General features: G+C 41.2%; 1 protein-coding gene across 1 annotated transcript in view; it reads right to left on the bottom strand.

Annotated features, from left to right (window-relative positions):
- Positions 1-2,825: 2,825 nt before the first annotated feature.
- Positions 2,826-21,988, bottom strand: part of Tmem185a (transmembrane protein 185A) — a 36,285-nt gene continuing 17,122 nt past the window's right edge. Inside the window, exons 2-7 of the mRNA XM_090326118.1 lie at positions 18,052-18,228; positions 15,360-15,567; positions 8,377-8,460; positions 5,783-5,959; positions 5,097-5,220; positions 2,826-4,252 (exon numbers count right to left, since the gene is read on the bottom strand). Of these exons, the coding sequence (XP_090182244.1) occupies positions 4,008-4,252; positions 5,097-5,220; positions 5,783-5,959; positions 8,377-8,460; positions 15,360-15,567; positions 18,052-18,228 (1,015 nt within the window). The 3' untranslated portion in view covers positions 2,826-4,007. The remainder of the gene's footprint in view (positions 4,253-5,096; positions 5,221-5,782; positions 5,960-8,376; positions 8,461-15,359; positions 15,568-18,051; positions 18,229-21,988) is intronic.

The following is a 21,988-nucleotide window of genomic DNA, read 5'->3' as shown; positions in this document are numbered from 1 at the left end:
TCTTAAAATGAAATTCAGATTTACCTGAGAAAAAATTAAAAAAAAAATTAAGAAAATCACTCATTGCACCTGGTATCCGATGTGTTCACACCCCTGTCTGGGTGGTGTGCTCTTTCTTTCCTGCACTTTGCTTTACTAATAAATTCTCTGTAATATTATTTCAATGTGTCCTTACATTATTTTCTGTGACAACATCAAGAACCTGAGAGCCAAGGGCCGGGCAGGGGCCTCCTCCACTCTAGAGGCCTCTTTCCTGGAGTACCATTCGTTATCTGGTAATGGCCAGTAGACACAGAGAAGGGTTGCTAGTGTCAGGGTAGGAACAGGCAAATGGAGGTTCAGTGCATGGACCAAAGGAGAGAGGTGGTGCAATCATGGGGGTCCAGTCCGGAAGAAGAAGCAAGAACAGGACACACATGCAAACACAAGGAGGGCCAGCTGCAAGTGGGGGCGGGGAGGAGGGGTGGGGTTGGTGGATCCAGAGACACCAGAGTGAGGAGAGGTAGTCAGTAGCCCAGCGAATAACCAAAGCACAGGCAGTGGAACTGAGGCCAAGTAGCAGGCCAGGGAGAGACACTTGCAGCCTCGCAAAACCCCCTGAACAGTACAGAGGGCTAGTGCTGCCACCTGCTAGTGAGTTTTATTTGCTCTGACTGCCCAGTTCCATTACAGCCTTGTGTCATAATGAGCGCCCTGGGACACTACGTGTGCTGGAGGACCCCACCAACACTCCCTCGTCAGTGCCTCCCCTTCCTTCCTCTTCTTCCCTCTCGCCCCTCTCTTTCCTTAAACCTCACCAGAATGGAAAGTGATCCTGGGCTCCCTTGTCTCCTTGATAATAGCCATTCCTATTCGATGTAGTATCTCCTGCCGGTCCTGGGCCTTGACCCAAGGGCTTGGGCACTGACCTCGGGCTTTCTCAAGGCTGGGGTTCTATCACTTGAGCCGCAGTGCCATTTTTCGGCTTTTTTGTATGAATGTGGTACCGAGGAGTCGAACCTGGGTCCTGGCCATGCTAGGCAAGCACTCTTCCAGCACTAATTTTTTTTTTATATACCTGTTTAGGCATCTGTAAATCCTTCTTGGAGAAATGTCTATGTAGATTAAGTTCTCAATTTCTAATTATTTAACTTTCTTTTTGCTGTTGAGTGTTTCAGGTTCTTCTTACATTGTACATATCAATCTCTTGTGAAATACATTGACTGCAAATAATTCCTCTCTATTCTGTAGGTTTTTCACTCTGCTCCACTAATTTTGGGGACCATTCATCTGAGCAATGTATTAGTAGTGTACCACTAGCTTAGCTATAAATATCACTTCAACCTGACATGATGATTATAGCTGACTAGGTTAATTCTCAGACACTAAGTAGCCAATTGAGTCTATGCAGGTAGCCAATAGCTCACTTGGATATTAGAAAGCAAAACTGCACTGTGAGTGTAAGGCCTGAATACTAATGCTGTCATTTTTTGAGCATGCAACCTAAGGAGAGCTGTAAAGATTATGTCATCCATAACTTCCACTTCAATCACCTTGTTGTATGATTAAACTGCCCATTTCTTGAATCCCTAGAGAGCCCCAAATCCTATCCCCTGTGATGTAAATTTGAGACCTGGCCACAGTGGAATTAACTCTTTCATAAAATGTGTCATTTCAGTGGCCAAAGGTAGACATTGAGCTCAGGTTTCTTTACAGGTCTTTTGTGTCCTGTGTTGTAAAAGCTGCTGGCAACCTGCTGAATATAACTTTTTTATTTTTTTTAAAGAATTTATTAACGTTGATTTTTTACACCATATTTCAAATGATGTATTTAACAAACAAGTATTCAAGAATTGTTTTTAGGGCTGGTAAGAGTGCTTGCCTAGCATGCACAAAGACCAAGGTTGGATTCCTCAGCACTCCACATATGTAGAAAAAGCCAGAAGTGATGCTGTGGCTCAAGTGGTAGAGTGCTAGCCTTGAGAAAGCCCAAGGACAGTGCTCAGCCCCTGAGCTCAAGCCACAGGACTGGCAAAAAAAAAGAATTGTTTTTAATATCTTGATTTGCCTCCTTCCTTCCTTAAGGAAAAAAAATCTATATAAATAAATACTCTGAACCAGAACTTGCACTGTCTTCAGTCCATCTGGTCCCAGCTTTCTCTAAGTTTGTGTTTCTGTGTGTGTGTGTGTGTGTTTTCCTCAATCTCTTATCATCTACCCTCAGAAACAGCTTGACATGGTTGGTCTGCAGTAAAAAGTAGTCCATAGTTGTTGACACAGCTGGATCAGGTATCAGCAGTTTCAGTTTCAGACTGGTCCTGGATCCTCAAAAGAAATCCAGAAAGCCTCTGAAGCATTAACAATGGCAGGGACTGGTATTGCCCGGTCAGTGAAAGATTTTTTTTTCTATAGCATCCCTGCTTTCCCCCACGTGATACCTAGTCAATGATAGAGTGTTGATGATTTTCTTCTTCTGTGTACCCTTCCTGCTGTCCTTTGAAAGGAGAGTCATCAGAATAATTACTCACCCATGACAACTTCTAGCCTTGGTTGCCTATGGCAGCAAGAAATTCCCCTAGACATTGACTGAGATTGATTTTATTCCCCAGGACACCTTCAAAATAAGACACTCAGTGCACATATAAAATGAGGAACCAATTTATTGAACAACTACAGGAGGCAAAAATAGTGGACTTAGCTACATATTTTACACACCAAGGAAGAATGTGTATGCCATTCAGTCCTCCCTTTCCCCTGAAACAGAACAGATTTGATGGGCCCCCATACCAGAGATGGGGTCAGGGAAAGAGTGGACTTCAGTGAAGTGTAATTGAGGCCACTGAACAAGTGAAAATCTGTCTTCATATACCGGTCAGGAATAACTATGCTCCTCTTTATGTCCTCTGAAAAGTGACCTACTTGTTTGAGCAGAGGGCTATTATGCTTGCAGGTTGGGGTTCCAATTGGCTATGGTAACAGAGCCTGGAGAAACTGCACTGACAGATGACAGCAATGGTATGGCTCGTAGCAGGCACAAAGTGAGGCTTTAACAGAGGAATCACTCAGTGCTCTGGACATTTCTACTGTCAGCAACTTTCTCTAGTGTCCGAGCCTCAGGAAGCACTTTCTATGTTTCTGCTAGCCACTTTTCCTGTGGATTGGAACAGCATAGATCTTTTCTCACTTATGAAGGCTATGCTGGCAGTAATAGCTACTATGCACATGAATGCATTCCAGAGCATTAATGGTGATGTCCCGTGGGGGTGAGGCACCCATCTGCGGTGAGGCAGGCATGCCATCTGCTTCCACTTTTGTGGCAGAACATGTCTATTTCCAGCACAAGCTTGTAAAAAAATACTTTAACAGAATATGCTGTACAGAACTAGGAATTTAACACTGTATATTACAATGCTAAAATATTTGTATAAATACTATACAGGCATGGAGTGACTCCATTGGGAAGGGCTGGCTGATGAGGCCAAGAAGGCCTATTGTCAGCATATCCATAGGGAAACAAATCCACCACAGGGGCAGGGAAAAGCATGGCTGTTCTGTCTGAACACAGTTGCGGGCACACCTGGGTCCAGTTCCCACTGGCTACCTAGAGCAGCCTGACTCTGAGCTGCACTTGGAGGCAGCCCCATGGAAACCACATCTTCCAACACTTTGATGGGAAATTGAATTCTTAAAAAAACAGCCTGGTCCACAGATGCTCCTCTGCGGGCCTAATGGAGAGTAGTCAATCCCCCCACCCCCCGCGGTGGGTACCACAGGGATGAGCACATGCCTCAGGTGCCCAAACTGGGGGAAGGGGGCTCCAACCTCTCTCACACACCCTGGTATCCATATCTGTGGATACCCTTAGTCCCCTGGCACCTTTGTGTCCCATGGTGGTGAGTGGTCAATCGAGGTATGAGATGGAGGTCTCTGGAGGCCCACCTCCATTCTGGCTGTGGGGAGGGGGAGAGGCAGAGGAATGGGGGAGGGTGCATCCCAGTCCACTCATGCTCTGGCTCTGCCAGTGCTCTTTAGTCTGGCATTTCGATATTTAATTTTGGAGGAGGGAGGACATACTTTCCAGGACTCTGAGTAATAACTACTCTGGCCTTCTTGCGAAACATAGGAGCAATTTTAGGAGGTTCTGGCACTGGGGTTTCTTCCATTTCTTCATTAGCTTCATGATGGAGATCATATGAAATGTTTCCATATTCTCTCAAAAATGGGAAAATTTCAAGCAGAAATTGGCAGAAATCTTTGCGGATACCAAACCACCCTGAAAAATAGAAGTTTTCCATTTCAAGTCTTAGGATTGGCTTGCACATTACTTTCCTTTTCTGAATGAGAATTTCTGTTGCCTATATTCCTCACAAATAAATGACCAAGGTATAAATGCCCAATAAGGGAAATAATTGAGACCCCAGATGCCAGATTCTCAAAGTGAAATCTCAGACTCTGGTATGGCATCCCAAGACCCCAGTTAGGAGGTGATTCTGGGGCCCCAACCCAAGCCTCCTGATCCAGACATTTTTCCTTTGTCTTGTAAGAAAAGATCAGCTTGCTATTGGCTCTCTCATGACATAAGCAGTAGCAAAGCCTGGGCTACATTTTAGCCTTCTCCCCTCCCCAGGTTGCCAGAGGGTCAATTTTCTGACGTTAAAGCAGGGTAGTTCACAGGTTTTGGAGGTACCCTCTTCAAAGATCATCTGAAAATCGCATGGCATAGCATGCTGGTGAAAATGTAGAATGGTCCACCCAAGAACACCTAGCACGACTCCGTTAGTGTCATAGGAAGGATATAGGGCAGATGAGATCTGGGCTAATTCTGCAGGAGCTAAGATTCTTTTTTTGAGCCATCCTTCTGAGCCTTAGGACAATGGATCACAAGCCTCACTTTGCACAGGAAGAAATGGGAGCTCAGACAGGTGGCCTGACTTATTTTATCTACTGTCTAATCAGACCATACACTGGAGGCTAGTTGTGGTGTGGGCCTATGTCTAAGACGTTCCAGCTGCTAACCTGGGGCCCTCAGAAGTCAACCTTTCAGAGTTCAGGCACATGCATGTGCACTTCCCCACATCCCCGCCTCCCAGAAAGCTCCTGAGAAAGGGAATACATACAGTGGTTTCCTCCCTTCTGTCCGAATGTAGTTGCCATCAGTGTGATCAATGAGAGCCACAGGGGAACAAATATTGGAATACAAGAGAAAGCATTGTGTCCATCCAACTTGTGAACCAGCAAAATCTACAGAAAGCGACACATACTTAATATCTTGTTGCTGCATCCCTTAAAAACAGACAAAGTCACAAGCTGCCTCGGTAGGTAGCTCCTCCCCCCAGCAAGTCTCTAAAGGACAGTCACCATTGGAAATGTAGGAAAACCACCCATTCTGGGAGTAACAACTCGAACTTCCATGTCTATTCCCAGGACCAAGCAAAGTCCATATCTTTCTAAATGTCTTATCACTAGTTTTGTGAGAAACTCGTCCTATGGTTTGCTTTAAAGAGTCAACAGTGTTCATGCTAGAATTTTCTATAAAACTCTAATATCCAATGTTCACTTTAAAGAACTAGAAGTTGGAGGCGTGCAGTTGCATGCTGGAGATGTGTGCACTGTCTGCCAATTTACCACAGGGGAAAAAGAATATGTTCTCACTGTGCTGACCTTCCTCTGGACGTTCTGTTCCAAGGTGCCCACTGGCACAGGTCAAGGGTGAGTAGGCTCCCATTTGAACTACACTGGGCAAGGGTAGAGGAAACAAACAGTTGGCTTCAAAAGCCAAACAGGATCCCCATAGAAAGCTTACCTCAAAAGTAAGAAGAGGCACAACAATGGTCATCCAGCTCAGTGCCATGGTTATGTGTGTCCTTCGCTGTTCTGCAATCACATCCATAGAGCGCAGGAACAAGACAGACCACACGATATAATAGAGGACCACCAGGCATAGAAAGGACATGAGGATCCACAGGGGGACACACACTACCTGCAGAAAGGAGCAGAAGATACTCTTCAGAGATTCCACCACAGCCTCATGGGTGCCACTGTAATGTCAGGAATATATAGAGAGACAGTTTGGTTGCCATAGGGGTAACATGACAAACAAAATAATCACCACAGCAGCTGTCATCATCTCTCTTCCTTTACCTGGCAGCCCTGTATCTGAACCAAAGCTCTGCATATCCTAAGGCCCTCACTCACATTTATTACCATATTTTTAGTCACTCATTTAACACTTGGCCTAAGGTACACTTAGTAATATTTATAAAAGAATGGTGGGTGACACAATAGTCAAAAATGATTGAACTAGTAGTTTCTGTGCTATCCTGACATGGAGTTATCAGTTTTCCTCAAAGCAGCCACTGTCCTTGGTGCTCCATGAGGCAACTCCAATGTCAAAAAGTTGGTACTGACTAGATTTATTTTCACTATGTGACCACAGAATTAGTTCTGAATTTCAGACAGCCCAGAAGATATAAGATGGGAACTTGAACAAATATTTTTATTATGAATATTTTATCAAAGCCTGTGGCCAGTATTGACAAATATCTTTCATTTTGTAGCCTATACTCTCTTTTTTCTGTTCTTCAAGTGAAAATTTTTCTCTTTTTTTTTGGTGTATAGTATCGTATGGCTTTTTAAATCAATTCTCTCTCTCTCTCTCTCTGTCTCTCTCTCTCTCTCTCTCTCTGTCTCTCTGTCTCTGTCTCTCTCTCTCTCTCTCTCTCTCTCTCTCTCTCTCTCTCTCTCTCTCTCTCTCTCTCTCTCTCTCTTCCTTTTGTTTGTTCTGGGGCTTCAACTCAGGGCCTTTCCACTGTCTGAGTTTCATTTACTCAAGGCTAGCTCTCTCCCACTTAATATACACCACGTCTGGCTTTTTCCTTTATTTAATTTATTGGAGATAAGTGTCTTTTAGCCTTTCCTGCCTGGACTGGCTTTGAACCATGGTCCTTAGATCTCAGCTTCTGGAGTAGATAGGACAGGAGTGAGCCACCAGAGCCCGGGTAGTTTATTTTTTCAAAGTAAACTACATTAAGTATGCAGAATATTTTGGGTACAAACTATACAACATATAGCAAGGAAAACTGAATGAAAACCAAAACACTTGACAAAACCTAACATCCCAGAGGCTACTACAAATCTTCTGTCTCTGCTCCCAATCTTCCTGTCTGTTTATTAGTTGAAATAATACTGTAACCTGTAATGTACAGCTTATCATTTATCTCTGTATCCTTCCCTCCACTCATGTACCTCCACAATCAAGAACTGAACAGACTTGAAGCATGACTTATGAGCCCATTTCCAGCAAGAATGTAACATCACATTTAGCACAGTTTTTTTAAAAGGAATATGACAGTACAGTGTATGTATGTATGTATGTATGTATGCATTTATGTATGTATATGTATATATATACACATATATGTATATATATATATATATTACACACACATATTTAAGAATCTCAGTGGTAGTGGAAGTGTGTGTTTTAAGTGAGAGTGCTTAGACTTGAGTGAAAAAAGTCAAGCAATAACATAAGACCCTGAGTTCAAGCCTCAGTACTGGTACACATGACAAAAAATTCAGTTTTATGCCCAGGAGCATGGCCTAGTGGTAGAGTGTTCAGCTAGCATGCACAAAGCCCTGGATTTGAGTCTTGATACCGCATACACAGAAAAAACTGGAAGTAGTGCTGTGGCTCAAGGGTAGAGGGGTAGGGTTGAGAAACCTCAAGGATAGTGCCCAGGTCCTGAGTTCAAGACCTAGGACGGGCCAAAAAAACCCCTTCAGTTTACTTAACATCAATGTAACTATGGTTGACAACGATTAACTAAATATTTCAAAATAGCAAAGAACATCTTCAACATTTTTAGCACAAAGAAATGATGAATGTATGAGGGAACAGATATACCAGTTACCCCAATCTGCTCATTAGATCTGATCATTACACATTGTAACATGTACTAGAAGTTCACAACAGATCCCTTAAATATCTACATTTACTACATATCGATCAAAAATTCACAAAATTAAAAACTGCAAGCACAAGCAACATTTGAAACATTCTGATATAAGGGGATGGTTTGATAAATACAATTAAAGAGTAGTTTCCGTCAAAAAAACTCTGAAAGGTATTTATTTAATTGACATGAACAAATACTTATGGTATGTTAAGACCAAACAGCAGAATACAAAATTTTACATGTAACATAATTCCAACTATTAGTATAGAAGGAATAAAAACCACTAAGTAAACACTTAAGCACTTATCCCCACTGGTGGGATGACTGCTGATTATTGGTCTATTATCTATGGTTGCCTGTCATTTCCAAGTTTTTCTATAACAAATATGAGTTCTATTACATTTAAAAATGCTATATAAGGATTTTAAAAGTTACATACAAGCCAGGGCCAGTGGATGATCTTGTCCAGTCTTAAGGCAATGAATATAAACTGGAGAATGTTGACAGAGCACAGGATTTCTAACTGAAAATGAAGAGAATCAGTTATCCTAAAAGATGTACTTATAGGGAAGGGGTGGGGGAGGGAAATGGGGACAAAGACATGAGAAGGGGTAGCAATGATTGTTAAGTAATGCACCTTCTATCTGGATAATATAATGTAACCCTTCTATTAATTACAATAGAATATATAGAGAGATGTATTTACTTCTACAGTTGTTTGGTTAACACATTAACAGACAGGGCAAATTTTAATATCGTAAAACTCACTATGTTACTTGGGAAATTCCTGATTTGGAGCACACAGCAGCACTATGCTAAGAAGTGTGCTGGCCTTCTGCTTTATCCGTCTGCTGATAAGTTGGTGCCATGCTCCTTTAGCCTCTAGAGGCTTGAGCACTAGTGGCCCAATGATGAACTTGTTTCCAGGTATATTGAGAAGAGAGTGAATGGCCCACCCTCTGTCACCACCAACTATCATCTCTATTTGTAACCACCTTGTACTTCCTTTTTCTTGGACCCAGAACTCTGCCCTAAATTATATATATATATATATATATATATTTCTTTTCCACAAGTTATATCAAACCATTAATTATAGATGCTTTTACCATATCTTTAACCTTATCCAGAACATCAATCCTTACCAACCAGAAATATGCTATCCATTTCCCATTTAAAACAAAACCAAGGCCAAATGATCCACTACGTTCCTTACCCTTAGCTCTTCATCTGCTGTCATCCAACTTTGTGAGACAGAAATGGCTATGTGAGTCCCTACTGACTTACCTGCCACTCTAAACCTTACCCATGTCCATCCCGAGAAACGGCCTTCATTAAGGTCTCTAGTACCAGGAAGCATCAGAAAATTTCCACTTGAGGTATCCTAGGTGTCTTTGCAGCATCTACCTTGGCTGACCACTGCTTCATTTTTGTACCTGTTTCTGGGTTTCAAAAATCACACCAGAATCTGGACGCCACTGGCTCATGCCTGCAATACTAGCTACTGAGGAGGCTAAGAACTGAGGATCATGGGTTGAAATCAAGCTGGGAAGGAAAGCCCACGAGACTATCTCCAACTATCTCCAACTAGCTACCAAAAAGGCCAAAAATGGAGTTGTGGCCCAAGTGGTAGAATGCTAACCTTGAGCAAAAAGGTTCAAGGATAATGGCAAGTTCCAGGTTTAAGGTCCAGTGGCAAAAGTTCAAGGTTCAGGACTGCGTGTGCACACACACACACACACACACACACACACGAGCACACGTGCGCACATGCATGCACACATGTGCACACCCATGTGCACACACACACTCATCACACCCTTGGTATTAGGGAGTAGTTTCAAGTTCACTCTGGTGTACCTTAGTACTTAGTGGTTCGTTCTCAAACCTGTGTCAGTACTAATCTTCCTGGTGCATACTAGACCCTGCTGTTAACGTGATATTTGGCTTTCTTAGTGATATCTTGAATGTTGCCAGTCCCCAGTTGAGTTCATTATGCTCTGTACCCTGTCCCTTTACTTTCAGTCTCCATAAGGTACCACCACAGTAGCCTGATTGCCCAAACTACAAATCTGGGAAGCACCTCTTATCATACTCAGCCCAAATTTTATCCACTTTTCCATCCAATATTCTTTTGAATCCTTTGCCTACTTTGTAGACATGACGGCTCAGATAGTATTACTATCCTCCTCCCCTAACTGACTTCCTGTGACCTGCCCCCTAGTCTAGATGGTCTTTTGTTTTCAAAGGGCTTCAAGGTGCTCTTCCTTCTGGTGATAATACTTGTCCTTATCTACAGACTAGAAATTTATGACCTTGCTCAGAGATGATCCCCAAGTTCTCTGTACCTCACCCTTACCTTTCCCTACATAACATCTCTTTGCCATTAGTTGCCAGCAGTGCGGTTCTCCCAATAAACTCTTTACTGCCTCAAACACATGGCAATCCTCCTTTTACCAACCCTTCCAATCAGCATTTATCTTCAGTGCAAAAGGTCCAAGGATAAGTGTCTTACAAAAAACAGGACACTTTGTAAGACCAAAGCTTTTACTATCCATAATGTCAAATAACATACCTGCGTCTTTCACTGAAAAATGCTAGAGCAAATGGATCCACCTAGAAAAGGCTGATTTCTGTGCTTTTTTTGTTTGAAATAAAGGTGTGTGTCTGTGTTGGAACTTGGGCTTGAACTCAAGGCATCTGCATTGGCTTTTATGATTTTGCTCAAGGCTATTAAGCTACAGCTTGAGCTACACCTCTACTTCCAATTTTTTGTGGTTAATTGAGTCTTACCTAACTTTTCTGCCTTGGCTGGTATTGAACCACAATCCTCATATCTCACTCTCCTTCATGGCTAGAATTGTAGGCATTATCCACCAATGCCCAGATATACCAGTCTTTTAGGATGATTTTTAAAATTTACTTTTACTAAATTTAACAAGTAGTAATAACAACATGCTATGTAATACAGGCACACAATGGAAAGACATGGATGCTTAGGTGCCTTGAACCTGGAAGAAGGTTGGATGAAGGAAGCTGGATGAGGTGGCAAATGTGACTAGTAAAGAAATGGGAGGTTAGGAATGGGAATTGAGGGCAACAGCCCCTGTGGTATACGGAAGCAAAAGTGTCAATAAGATATTTCAGAGCAAGATATAAAAAACAGAATGCTGAGAAAGAGTCCCTTGTAAGGAGTAAGCAGAGGAAGAGGAACCGACAAAGGAGTGGAAGACAAAGGGAGACAAAGGCTTTGTACGATTCCGACTTTTCACTGCTGATACCACATACCTGAGAAACAACTTTAGAAAGCAAATGGTTTATTTTAGTTCATAGTTTCAGAGGTTTCAGTTGATCATGGTAAGGAAGGCCTGATGGACCACATCGGCTCTTACTATTGTGGCTAAGGAACTACAGAAGGAAAGTGAGATAAGATGGAGATGGAGAAGAGAGGCAGGGGAGAGGAAAAAGGAGAGAGAGGAATGGGGAGAAAAGGGGAGAGGAAGGGAGGGTAGAAAAGAGAAGAGGAGGTAGAAAGGAGAGGACAGGGGACAGTAGAGGACAGGGAAAAGAGAGGAGAGTACAGAGGAGATAAGAAGAAATGAGGAGAAGGAACAGGGAGAGAAAAGAACATGGAGAGGATAGGGAGAGGAGAGATAAAAAGAGGAGAGGAGAAATGAGGAGACAGAAAAAGAGAAGAAAGGAAAGGACAAAGGAGATGAGGTAGAGAAGAAGAAGGGAGAAGGGAAGGAAGAAGAGAGGGAGAGGAAAAGCAAGAGGAGGTGAGGACAGAATAAGGAGATGAGGAAAGGAGAAGAGAGATGGGAAAGGATAGGTAGAGGAAAGGAGGTGAGGACAGAAGAAGAGAGGAGAGAAAAGAAGGGCCAAGAGGGTAGATGAGAGGGACAACGGGCGAGAGTGTGAGAAGGGTGAGGAGAAGAGAGGCAGAAGAGGAAAGGAGAAGAGAGGAGGAAGGAAAGGGAAAAGGGAGAGAAGATGGAAAGGCAAGGAGGAAAGATGGATGAGAAAGAGGGGGAAGGAGAAGGGAGAGGAGGAGAGGTCATGGAAATGAGAAAAGAGAAGAGGAAATGGGGAGTAGAAGAAGCCCATAAGAATAGAAGGAATGGGAAAGGAAAGAGGAGGAGGGAAAGAGAGAAAGAGAGAGGGGGGGAGGAAGGAGAAACAAAAAAGAAAAAGACTGCAGAGAAGACGAGAGAGAATACCTGTGCTCTCTGGCCTTCTTTTTATTCCATCTGGGTCACAGTCTACGTGTCTGGTAAAATCCTCATAGCCATGGCTTGAATGGAGTTAACTAATCTCAGTGCTTTTCCATTGGAGTCAACAAGGAAAATTAAGCATTGTAGTCTTCAAGTTAGGTAAGTGAATGCAGTGTCTCTGGTGTCAGGAAAGTCTCAGCAGTGACCAGAGCTTCAGTGCAGCCAAACATGAGGACAGAAAGTGGTTTGGTGAACATGGCCTATGGCATGTGTACCAGGGGTGGAAAGTACACAGATAGCAGGGAGATAGCATGACAGGGCAAAGGCTGGAAAGGAGCTCACTGTTTCTACTTTCTTTTATTTTGCAGATGAGAGAGTATACTTGGTGGGTAACTGGCTAAGTGCCTGAGCAAATGCTGACTCTGATAGATCTTCAAAAAGGAAGGTAAAGAACAGGTAGTCTTTATTAGAGGCAGAAAAGGCACATGGCCCTCGAAGGTGGGGAGCTGTCAGTATAGAAGATAGTACTGAGCTGAACCCACATAAGGGCCATCAGGTCAGGGCTACTAAAACTTATTTCCTTACAAACACCAGGAAAGCACGTAAGACTTCTTCCTAATCATCCTTCTCATGAAATTTGAGACCATCAAGATTTTGTAAGTAATAAGTAGTATATCTTCCTGTGTGCTGTATTCATTATAAAGTAAGATTTTCTTCACTCCAATCTTCAAACCTGTTTTCATCCCTTGGGGGGCAGCAAGCTATAGCAGTGTTCATACATGGTCTTAGTGAAGCTGGTGACTAGAAACTTAAGGCCCAATTCATGCATCATGTGGAATTTCATCAGCAAAACAGTAGCAGCTACAAGACAACAGGGCAGATATGTAGCTGGACTTGGGAAAGTTTAGGGAACTGCAGGGAGAGACAGGGGTACATCTCTGTATACTCCCCTGACCCACCAGCTACACCCACATCATGGCTTTCCACCAGTTCCAGAGAAGTAACCGTCCTCACCTCACTGACAGCCAACCTTTACCTGGCTCCAACTCACAGGGCCTTGCTCTACCACTGTTTCTCTCTTTGGGCACCTTCCTTTTAAAACTGCACCCAGGGGTCATTGCTCAGTCTTAGCACCTTCCAGTCCAGTAGCAAACATTCTCCTTCCTCTACTCTGCTCTACATAATTTAGAACAAGGCATCAACAGTTGCCTCCATTTATCCAAAGGTGATATGCTCCAAGACTCCTAGATGAACGGCTAGCCTTTATGGACTGTTTTTGTCCAGTCCATATCCACCAAGGATAAAACTGAATTTGTAAATTAGGCAAGTGAGAGATTACCAATAGCAACCATAAAACAACAATAACAATATACTGTAATAAATGTGATATGAGTGTCTCTCTGTCTCTCTCTGTCTCTGTCTCTCTCTGTCTCTGTCTCTCTCTCTGTCTCTCTCTCTCTCTGTCTCTCTCTCTCTCTCTCTCTCTCTCTCTCTCCCTCTCTCTCCCTCTCTCTCCCTCTCTCTCTCTCTCTCTCTAAACATCTCACTGAACTGTACTGTGTATTTTCAGACAGCAGTTGTCAAGGTAACTAAAAGCATGGAAAGTAAAACCAGAGATAAGGGAGACTGCGCTTCTAGTTCTTCCCTTAACTCATTAGCACACAGCTTTAGGCCCTCAGCTTACCTGCAGTAAAATGCACAGGCTTTGCAGTCAGGGAGACTAAGGTGGACTTTATTGAACAAGTGATGAAAAAATTACCTTTTCAGAAAAAAGCTGTACCTAACGCACGAGGTTGTTGAGAACACTGAATAAAGTACTGCTGCATGTGAAGTGCCTCTCCACAAATTATGTAGACAATAAATATTACCCACAATTACTTTCATTACTTTATTACTAGTCCTGAAGTTGAATTCATCTGAGTATCTCCTACTCTTAGGCAAACAAGTGTGGCATATAATAAATACTCAATAAATATTTACTGAATGAATAAATGGCACATTAGCATAAGCCAACCAAGAACAGATGGGGAGCCAGATTATGGGAGAGGAGGTGGTGAGAGTCAGGTCTTCTTCCTTATTCCTGGGGCTTGAACTTTGGGCTTGCGTGCTGTCCCTGAGCACGTTTTGTTCAAGACTAGTGCCCTAGCACTTGTGCCATAGCGCCACTTCTGGCTTTTTCTGTGATTCATTGGAAATAACAGTCTCGGGGACAGTTTTCTGCCCAGGCTTGGCTTCAGACCACCATCCTCAGATCTCAGCTTTCTGTGTATCTAAGATTACAGGTACTCAGCTGAGTAAGTTTTATACATCCATTTGACTAAGTAGAGTACATAGTTATTTAATCAAACATTAAGTTGCCTACTGTTGCGAAGGCAGTTGCTATACACACAAAAAAATTTACCCTTGAAAATGTAGTGTGGTGGGCCTCATTCAATCAGTTGAAGGATCTAAGTGTAAAGACTAAGGGTCTTTGGTGAGGAAGAAATTTAGCCTCAGAATTGTTGCATCAATTCCTGCTGACTCTCCAGCTTATATGCCTATTGTACAGTTTTCAGACGTGCTAGCCTCATAAGCATGTAGAGGTCAGTCCCTTAAAAGGTGTTGTTTTTCAAAAGCCATGTAATGAGTGATTGTTGTCCTTAATATACTATGTTATTTCTTATCTCTTTCGCTGTCCCTTGGTTATCACATATTTTACAGCATTTTACCTTGTTATCTGATATATTGTATATGTTTATTTGGTTATGTGAAATAGGATAAGTAAGGGGGGAAACAAGATGAGAGGTGGGGGTGGAAGGGAGGGAAATGGGGACCAATACATGAGAAAGGGTATCAGTGTTTGTGAAGTAATGCACCTTCTATCTGGTGAATATAATGTAACCCTCCTATTAATTACAATAAAAAACATGAAAAAAAGGTTTTGTTTTTTTTTGTTTGCTTTGTTTTTTTTACATCTACATGCCTACTAATCCTATTGAGTCTTTTTTTCTAGAAAAGATGAATGGATATAGGTGGACTGGAAAGAAGTTAAAGAAGGCTAATGGCCTGGGGAGACAGTCAAGAAACAGAACCATCCATTTCTATTGTCATTTGTTTCCTTATATAGCATGACCTAGAGATAAAGACCCATCTGTTCCTAACACAAAATGTAAGAAAATAACATTAAAATCACAGTTTAGAGAACATCCTTAACTACACCAATTCTCACCTCTAATGACCTGTCATGTCGAAAGCCCCAGACACAAGCAGCAACAGACACAGGGGAAACAAAGAAGAGTGGCATGAAGACCAGAAGCCAGAAATGGGTTCCTCTCTCAATTCTGTCACACACCAAGACTTCAAACATCAGCAGAAGCAAGTGGATGCCCACAGCAATTAGCATGGCTTTAAACTCCACACATGTTTCTCCTTCTGCTCTAAAAAGTGACAGAAGAAAGAAAAACATCTTCAGTTCAGAGCTTCCACTGTAGGCAACCAATCCATAATACTTTCAACTCGTTGTTACTTTAAAATTTCCTTGGAAGTTTGACAAGAAACAGAAGACAATCAAGTAAAAAGTCAACTTTACTTAAGCTTTAACAGGTAGTTCTTCCACCACACTCCCTTATCTCTCTCTTTGCAATACGGTGGTTTAATTTAGGGCCTCATGCCTCCATCTCTTGAATCATGATCCCAGCCCTTTTGTGCTTTAGTTCTTTCTTTTGGTAAGGCTTCATGCTTGTTCACAGGACCAGCCTCAGACTGCACTCTCACATAACTGGAACCAGAGACATCCCACCACATCTGGCTAATCAGTTTAGATGTATCTCTAACTTTAGGCCCAGGCTGGTCTCAAACCCATAATCTTCCCAATCTCTATTACAAGTAAGTAGGATTACAAGCAGGAATCAACAGATTCTCAGAAGTAACTATCACAATTATTGTTCCTGACAATGTTCATATATACTTTTGCTCATAACTTTAAACAACTATAAGAACTACTTTGATGGTTATTCAATTGATGGCTTCAATTGGACTTTGGTGATTCATGTCTATAAACCTACCTACTCTGGAGGCTAAGATCTGAGGATCCTGGTTCAAACTCGGCTCAAGCAGAAAAGTTCATGAGATTCTTTTTTTTTTTTGCCAGTCCTGAGCTTGAGCTCAGGGCCTGAGCACTGTCCTTGGACTTTCTCAAGGCTAGAGCTCTACCACTTGAGCCTCAGCACCACTTCTGGCTTTTTTTTCTATGTATGTGGTACCGAGGAATCGAACCCGGGTCTTCATGCATGCTAGGCAAGCACTTTAACCACTAGGCCAAACTCCCGGCCCCGTTCATGAGATTCTTATCTCAAACTAACCACCAAAAAATCCAGAAGAGGAGGTATGACTACCTTGAGCAAAAAAGCTGTGTGAGAATGTGAAGCCTTATGTTCAAGCCCCAGTGCTGGCACAAAAAAGTATTGTCTCTATTGTTAAAATCTGATAAATATCTCTTAAGTCTCATCATGTTCATATCTCAATAAATTAAATATCATTTAAATCATACTTCATGCAATGCTGTAAAAATAATGTTGGCTTTATGAATAACTATGGATTATAGTCACTAAACCATTGTTAGGTCATATTTTAAATGCAAAAATATATAATTTTAAAATAATTTATTTAATTAGGTAAAATTAAAACCTGTAGATGAAAGAAAAAGAACAAAAGAGTTAATACTATATACCAACAAAATTAGTTATAATTTCTATTTAAATATCATTCAGAACATAATAGATTATCAACTTAAAAATAAGGCCACAAATTATAAAATGGCTTTATAACACATTTACAAATCTATGAAGACCTAAAATGCTTACTGAATGTACAGATGAGCTTGGGAAAGAAGTTATTCCCATAGGATTTAATAGCATTTCACTAGTTAATATGACCTTCCTTAATTTAACCACGTGTATAATTCCTTTCTTTACTCATCTAGAGTAATTAAAAACATCTTGAACCAACACAGAAACAGATAAAATAGCTTCTAAATATGAATTGATGGAAACTCAAGTGTTACCTTTTCTTTTTCAGGAACAAACACAAAAAAAGGAAAGAAGTAATGCTATATAGGTAACCAATCTTTCCAGAAAAATAAATCTAGCAATTAACAATTGCTTGCATAAATTCTCCTTACCTATTAAGCCTCACTGTGTAGATATTTTAAAGTGCCTAGATTCATTAAAGAGAAATTTCTAGTCTTCGTAATATGCTTAAAATTCTTTTGTAAAATGAAAAATGAAAAAAATTCAAAAGTTGACATGGCCACTAACTTCCATACTCTTCCCATATGAGCACCCACATGTTCTACCACTATTATCCCTGCTTGCCTGCTGGCTACTGCTACATTCCTTATCCTTCTGGTAAAGGTATAGAAAAAACGAATTCTGCAGTGCTCCACACCCTGCTTTTACATCGTTTATGCCTTGGAGAGAGAAGAGAACCCCCAGATCAGCAGCATCACACTGTACCCTTTGCCTTGTTCTCCAAAGCATTGTCTTCTATATCAGCAGCTAGTTTTTAATTTGTCTCTACCTCTACTTCCAGTCTAAAAAAAAAAAGCCAGGACTGGCATAGTGAAGCCATGGAAACTCCAGTTTTAAAAAACAAAGTGGGAAAAGATCCCTGAGGGTCAAGACCAGGTCTATACTTGGGATATATTGTGGGTCCTTTGTGAGCTGACTGGCTTCTGAATCACTGAAACATACAATGCTTTTAGAAGGAAGTACATATTGATAAAAGAATTTTTTGGAAAAATTGAAGAGATCTGTTTGCCTTTACAGCACTTAATTTTACAACTCTTAATTTTTCACGAATGAGGGAACACAAGATATTGTTCTCTCGGGATACAGTTCAGTGGATTTTAAATGTAGTCTTACCGATACTGAGGATTTCGTGCCCAGACTCCAGTTCCAACTGAGGCTCCGACAATGACCATTAACTTCCACAGCCATATTGGGGCAAAGACAGCCCAATAACTCCATTGAATGATGCCATCCAGACGAAGGGCCAGCAGCACAGAGAAGAGCAGCAGACAGGCATAGATGAGGAATTTGCTAGGAGAAAAAGAAAATTACTCAAGAACATGCATTTTTACAAACGCATCATACTTAAATAGAGAGGGATAAAAGCAATATTTTGGGGGCGGGAGTTTGACCTGGTGGTAGAGTGCTTGCCTAGCATTCACAAAAACAGGTTTGATTCCTCAGAACCACATACATAGAAAAGCCAGGAGTGGTGCTGTGGCTCAAGTGACAGAGGGCTAGCCTTGAGGAGAAAGCCCAAGGATAGTACTCAGAAAAGAAAAAAAAAAGCAGGGGCTAGGAGCATAGCCTAGTGGTAGATTTCTCGCCTAGCATGCATGAAGACCTGGATTCGATTCCTCGGTACCATATATACAGAAAAACCTGGAAGTAGCGAGGTAGCTCAAATGGCAGAGCACTAGCCTTGAGTATCCAAGGACAGACAGTGCCCAGGCCTTGAGTTAAGCCCCAGGACTGGCAAAAAAAAGGAATATTTTTTTTCAGTTCTGGCTCACACCAATAATCCTAGCGACTCAGTAGGCTGAGATGTGAGAATGAAAGTTTGATGCCAGCCCAGGCAAATAAGTTTATGAGACTCTTAATGTCCAACTAACCACAAAGTGAAAGTATGGCTCAAGTACTACAGTGGTAGCCTTCGGCAAAATTGTTCTAGTACCAGAACATAAAAATATGAAAGAAGGGATGATCACTCCAAGTGGTAATAATTAGAAGTAAAGAATATTATAAACTACTTAATGTCAGGAAATTTCCTGAAAGAAGACACTATCAAGGTAATTCAGCAGCGAAAGTATTATACTACAGTAACATACATCCTTTTCATTGCACATTCTTGTGAATTTTGACAGATACATATACTTATGTAGATGCTACTGAAAGATATAGATGTAGAGTGGTACTGTCACTGCAGAAAAATCCTTGCTGCATACCAACTGGATAAATGAGAAAAATGCACCTTAACTGTTCATAGCACATACACTATTTGCAACCTAGGCATAGTCAGACATTGCTTACATGGGATATAAAATTGTACTTCAAAATTAACAACTCTTAGGCTCCAAAATGCAAAGGAAAGAAAATGAAAAGCAAAGCTACAAATCAGAAAAACACATACTAACACTATATAAAATGTACCTGTATCCAGTTTATGAGAACAAATTTAACAACTTAATAATTTTAAACAAATTAGAAATGGGCAAATATTACAGTCATAGATCATCATAGAAAATCTACCAAGGCCTAAATAACCACAAGAAAGAATAATAAAAGGTAGGGCTCTGGGGCCCTGTAATCCTAGGAGGATCTGAGGATTTTGACTCAAAGCCAGCCTGGGCACTCAAGTCCATGAGACTCTTGTCTACAATTAACCACCAGAAAACTGGAAGTAGTGCTGTGGCTCAAGGTGTAGGAAGGGAACCTTGAGCTGAAAAGCACGGAACAACGCCCAGGCACAGATTTTAAGTTCCATGTTTGACTCCCCTCCAAAAAATAAAAACTCCAATCACTAAAAGAAATCACAAGATAAAATTATACAGTCACTGGAAGGGCAAAAATTAAATGGCTGACAGCAGTGCAAGCCAAGAGACAACCATAATAGTAGTCACATTAAAAACCATGCCATCAGGTCCTTATAAAGAAAGTACTAATTCCAGCCAGGCATGGTGGCTCATGCCTGTAATCCCAGCTGCTCAGGAGGCTGAGATCTGAGGATCAAGGTTCAAAGCCAGCTTGGGCACAAAAGAACCTGAGATTCTTATCTCCAATTAACTTCTAGAAAACAGAAAGTGGGGCTTGGCACAAGGGTAAGGCGGTAGCCTTGAGCTGAAGAGCTCTGGGACAACACCCATGCCCAAGGGGTAGGGCGGTAGCTTTGAGCTGAAGAGGTCAGGGACAGTGCCCAGCCCAAGTTCAAGCCCCATGACCCCCCAAAAAAGTACTAATTCCATTGCCCAGCAGTCCCACAACTAGATTTTTACCAATGAAAAAGGGAAATAACAACACAAAGCCTTGTAACCAAATGCTTAAATCATGAAAACCACTAAAAAAATCCGAATGTATATAACCTAGTGAATCATTAAACTGTAGTACAACTGTTAGTGAATTATTACACAATCTGTGATACAGTCATTCAATGATATGCCAATCTGCACACAACATGAATGGACCTCAAATGCATGCTTCTATGTAAAATAATTGAATGAAAACACAACATACAAGTCCATTTGTTTGACATTCTGGAAAAGACAAAACTGTTAGACACATAAAATACCACTGAAGTTACTAATGGTTGTGCTGGGGAAAATATCTGACTACCAAGGAGAATGAGGGACTTTTGCTCTTCTATATTTGTACCTCTGGATGGTATTTACATATTTGGATCTTTCAAAACTCATAAAAGTATACACCAATGTGGTAAATTTATATTCCCATTAAATCTAACACACCTATTAATTCTTTGGCACATATATGTAATAAAATCAGCACTTAATATTTATTGAATGTTTATGGAATGTCAGGCACTAATCCATTCATCATGCATGATCTCACCTAAGGCTCAAGGCAACCCTATGAAATTGGAGACTCTCATCTCCAGTTTACCACCAGAAAACAGGAAGTGGGACTGTGGTTCAAGGGGTAAAGCAGTAGCCTTGACCTAAAGAGCTCAGGGACAATGCCTAGGCTCAGAGTTCACACCCCATGACCATAAAAAATTACTATTTAAAAGTAACATAAGTCAGGTACCAGTGGATTGTGCTTATAATCCTATGTACTCAGAAGGCTGAGATTTGAGAATCATGGTTCAAAGCCAACTCAGGCAGGAAAGTCCATGAAACTCTTAGCTCTAATTAGCTACCGAAAGACCAGAAGTAGAGCTGTGACTCAGGAGGTAAAGGGCTAGCCATGATCAAAGAAGCTCAGGGGTAGTGCCCAATGATCTAAGTTCAAGTCCCAGGATAACCACACAAAAAGAATAAGAGTAACATGAGTAATAAACATATTACATGCTTTCATAAGTAAATTTTTATTAAAAATATTTTCCAAAACCAAATATGTGATGAAAATCTAGCCTTATAAAGACAAGTGGTAGCTGGGTGTGGTGGCTCACACCTCTAATCCTAGCTATTCAGGAGGCTGAGATCTGAGGATCAAGGTTCAAAGTCAGCCTGGGACAAAAGGACCTGAGACTTATCTCCAATTAACTTCCAGAAAGCAGGAATTGGATCTTGGCTCAAGGGTAGGGAGATAGCCTTGAGCTGAAGAGCTCAGGGACACCGCCCAGGCCTACCTCAAGCCCCATGACCCACAAGTAGTAAGCAAAGAACTATTTAAATAAATGTGTCTTTCAGATTATGGTGGATATTCTCGATAGAATTCCATAACTCAACAAAAGATAGATTTTTTTAAAGGTTAAATGCAATGTGAAGTCAGAAACCCTATCAGTGAATTTTTTGTACTCTGCTATACTCAGAATGAATCTTTTGTCCCTACATGATTGTGTAATACCATATCGGTCAACTGGAAAATACTGGTTCATTTGGGTCATGAAGATCTATCAAGTGATAACACAATTTACTATATAATACCAAAAGAATCATACTTGTTATATGATTACTACCAATTTCACCGGAAATGTTTCAAGCACTGGGAAGTTATCAAACTAATAAAAGTGAATACAAGTTAGAAAAATCTGATTTTGTTAGGGAAGCTCAAATTTACCATTTTCACTTTTCCAGCATACATTTTTTTAGTATACAAGGAAGGCTTTTGTATCCCC

The sequence above is a fragment of the Megascapheus bottae genome, chromosome X (assembly GCF_031878675.1).
Source record: "Megascapheus bottae isolate mThoBot1 chromosome X, mThoBot2.hap1, whole genome shotgun sequence".
In the NCBI taxonomy this organism is placed as follows: domain Eukaryota; kingdom Metazoa; phylum Chordata; class Mammalia; order Rodentia; family Geomyidae; genus Megascapheus; species Megascapheus bottae.
Note: the sequence above shows the minus strand (reverse complement) of the source record. Positions and strands in the feature narration are given on the sequence as shown.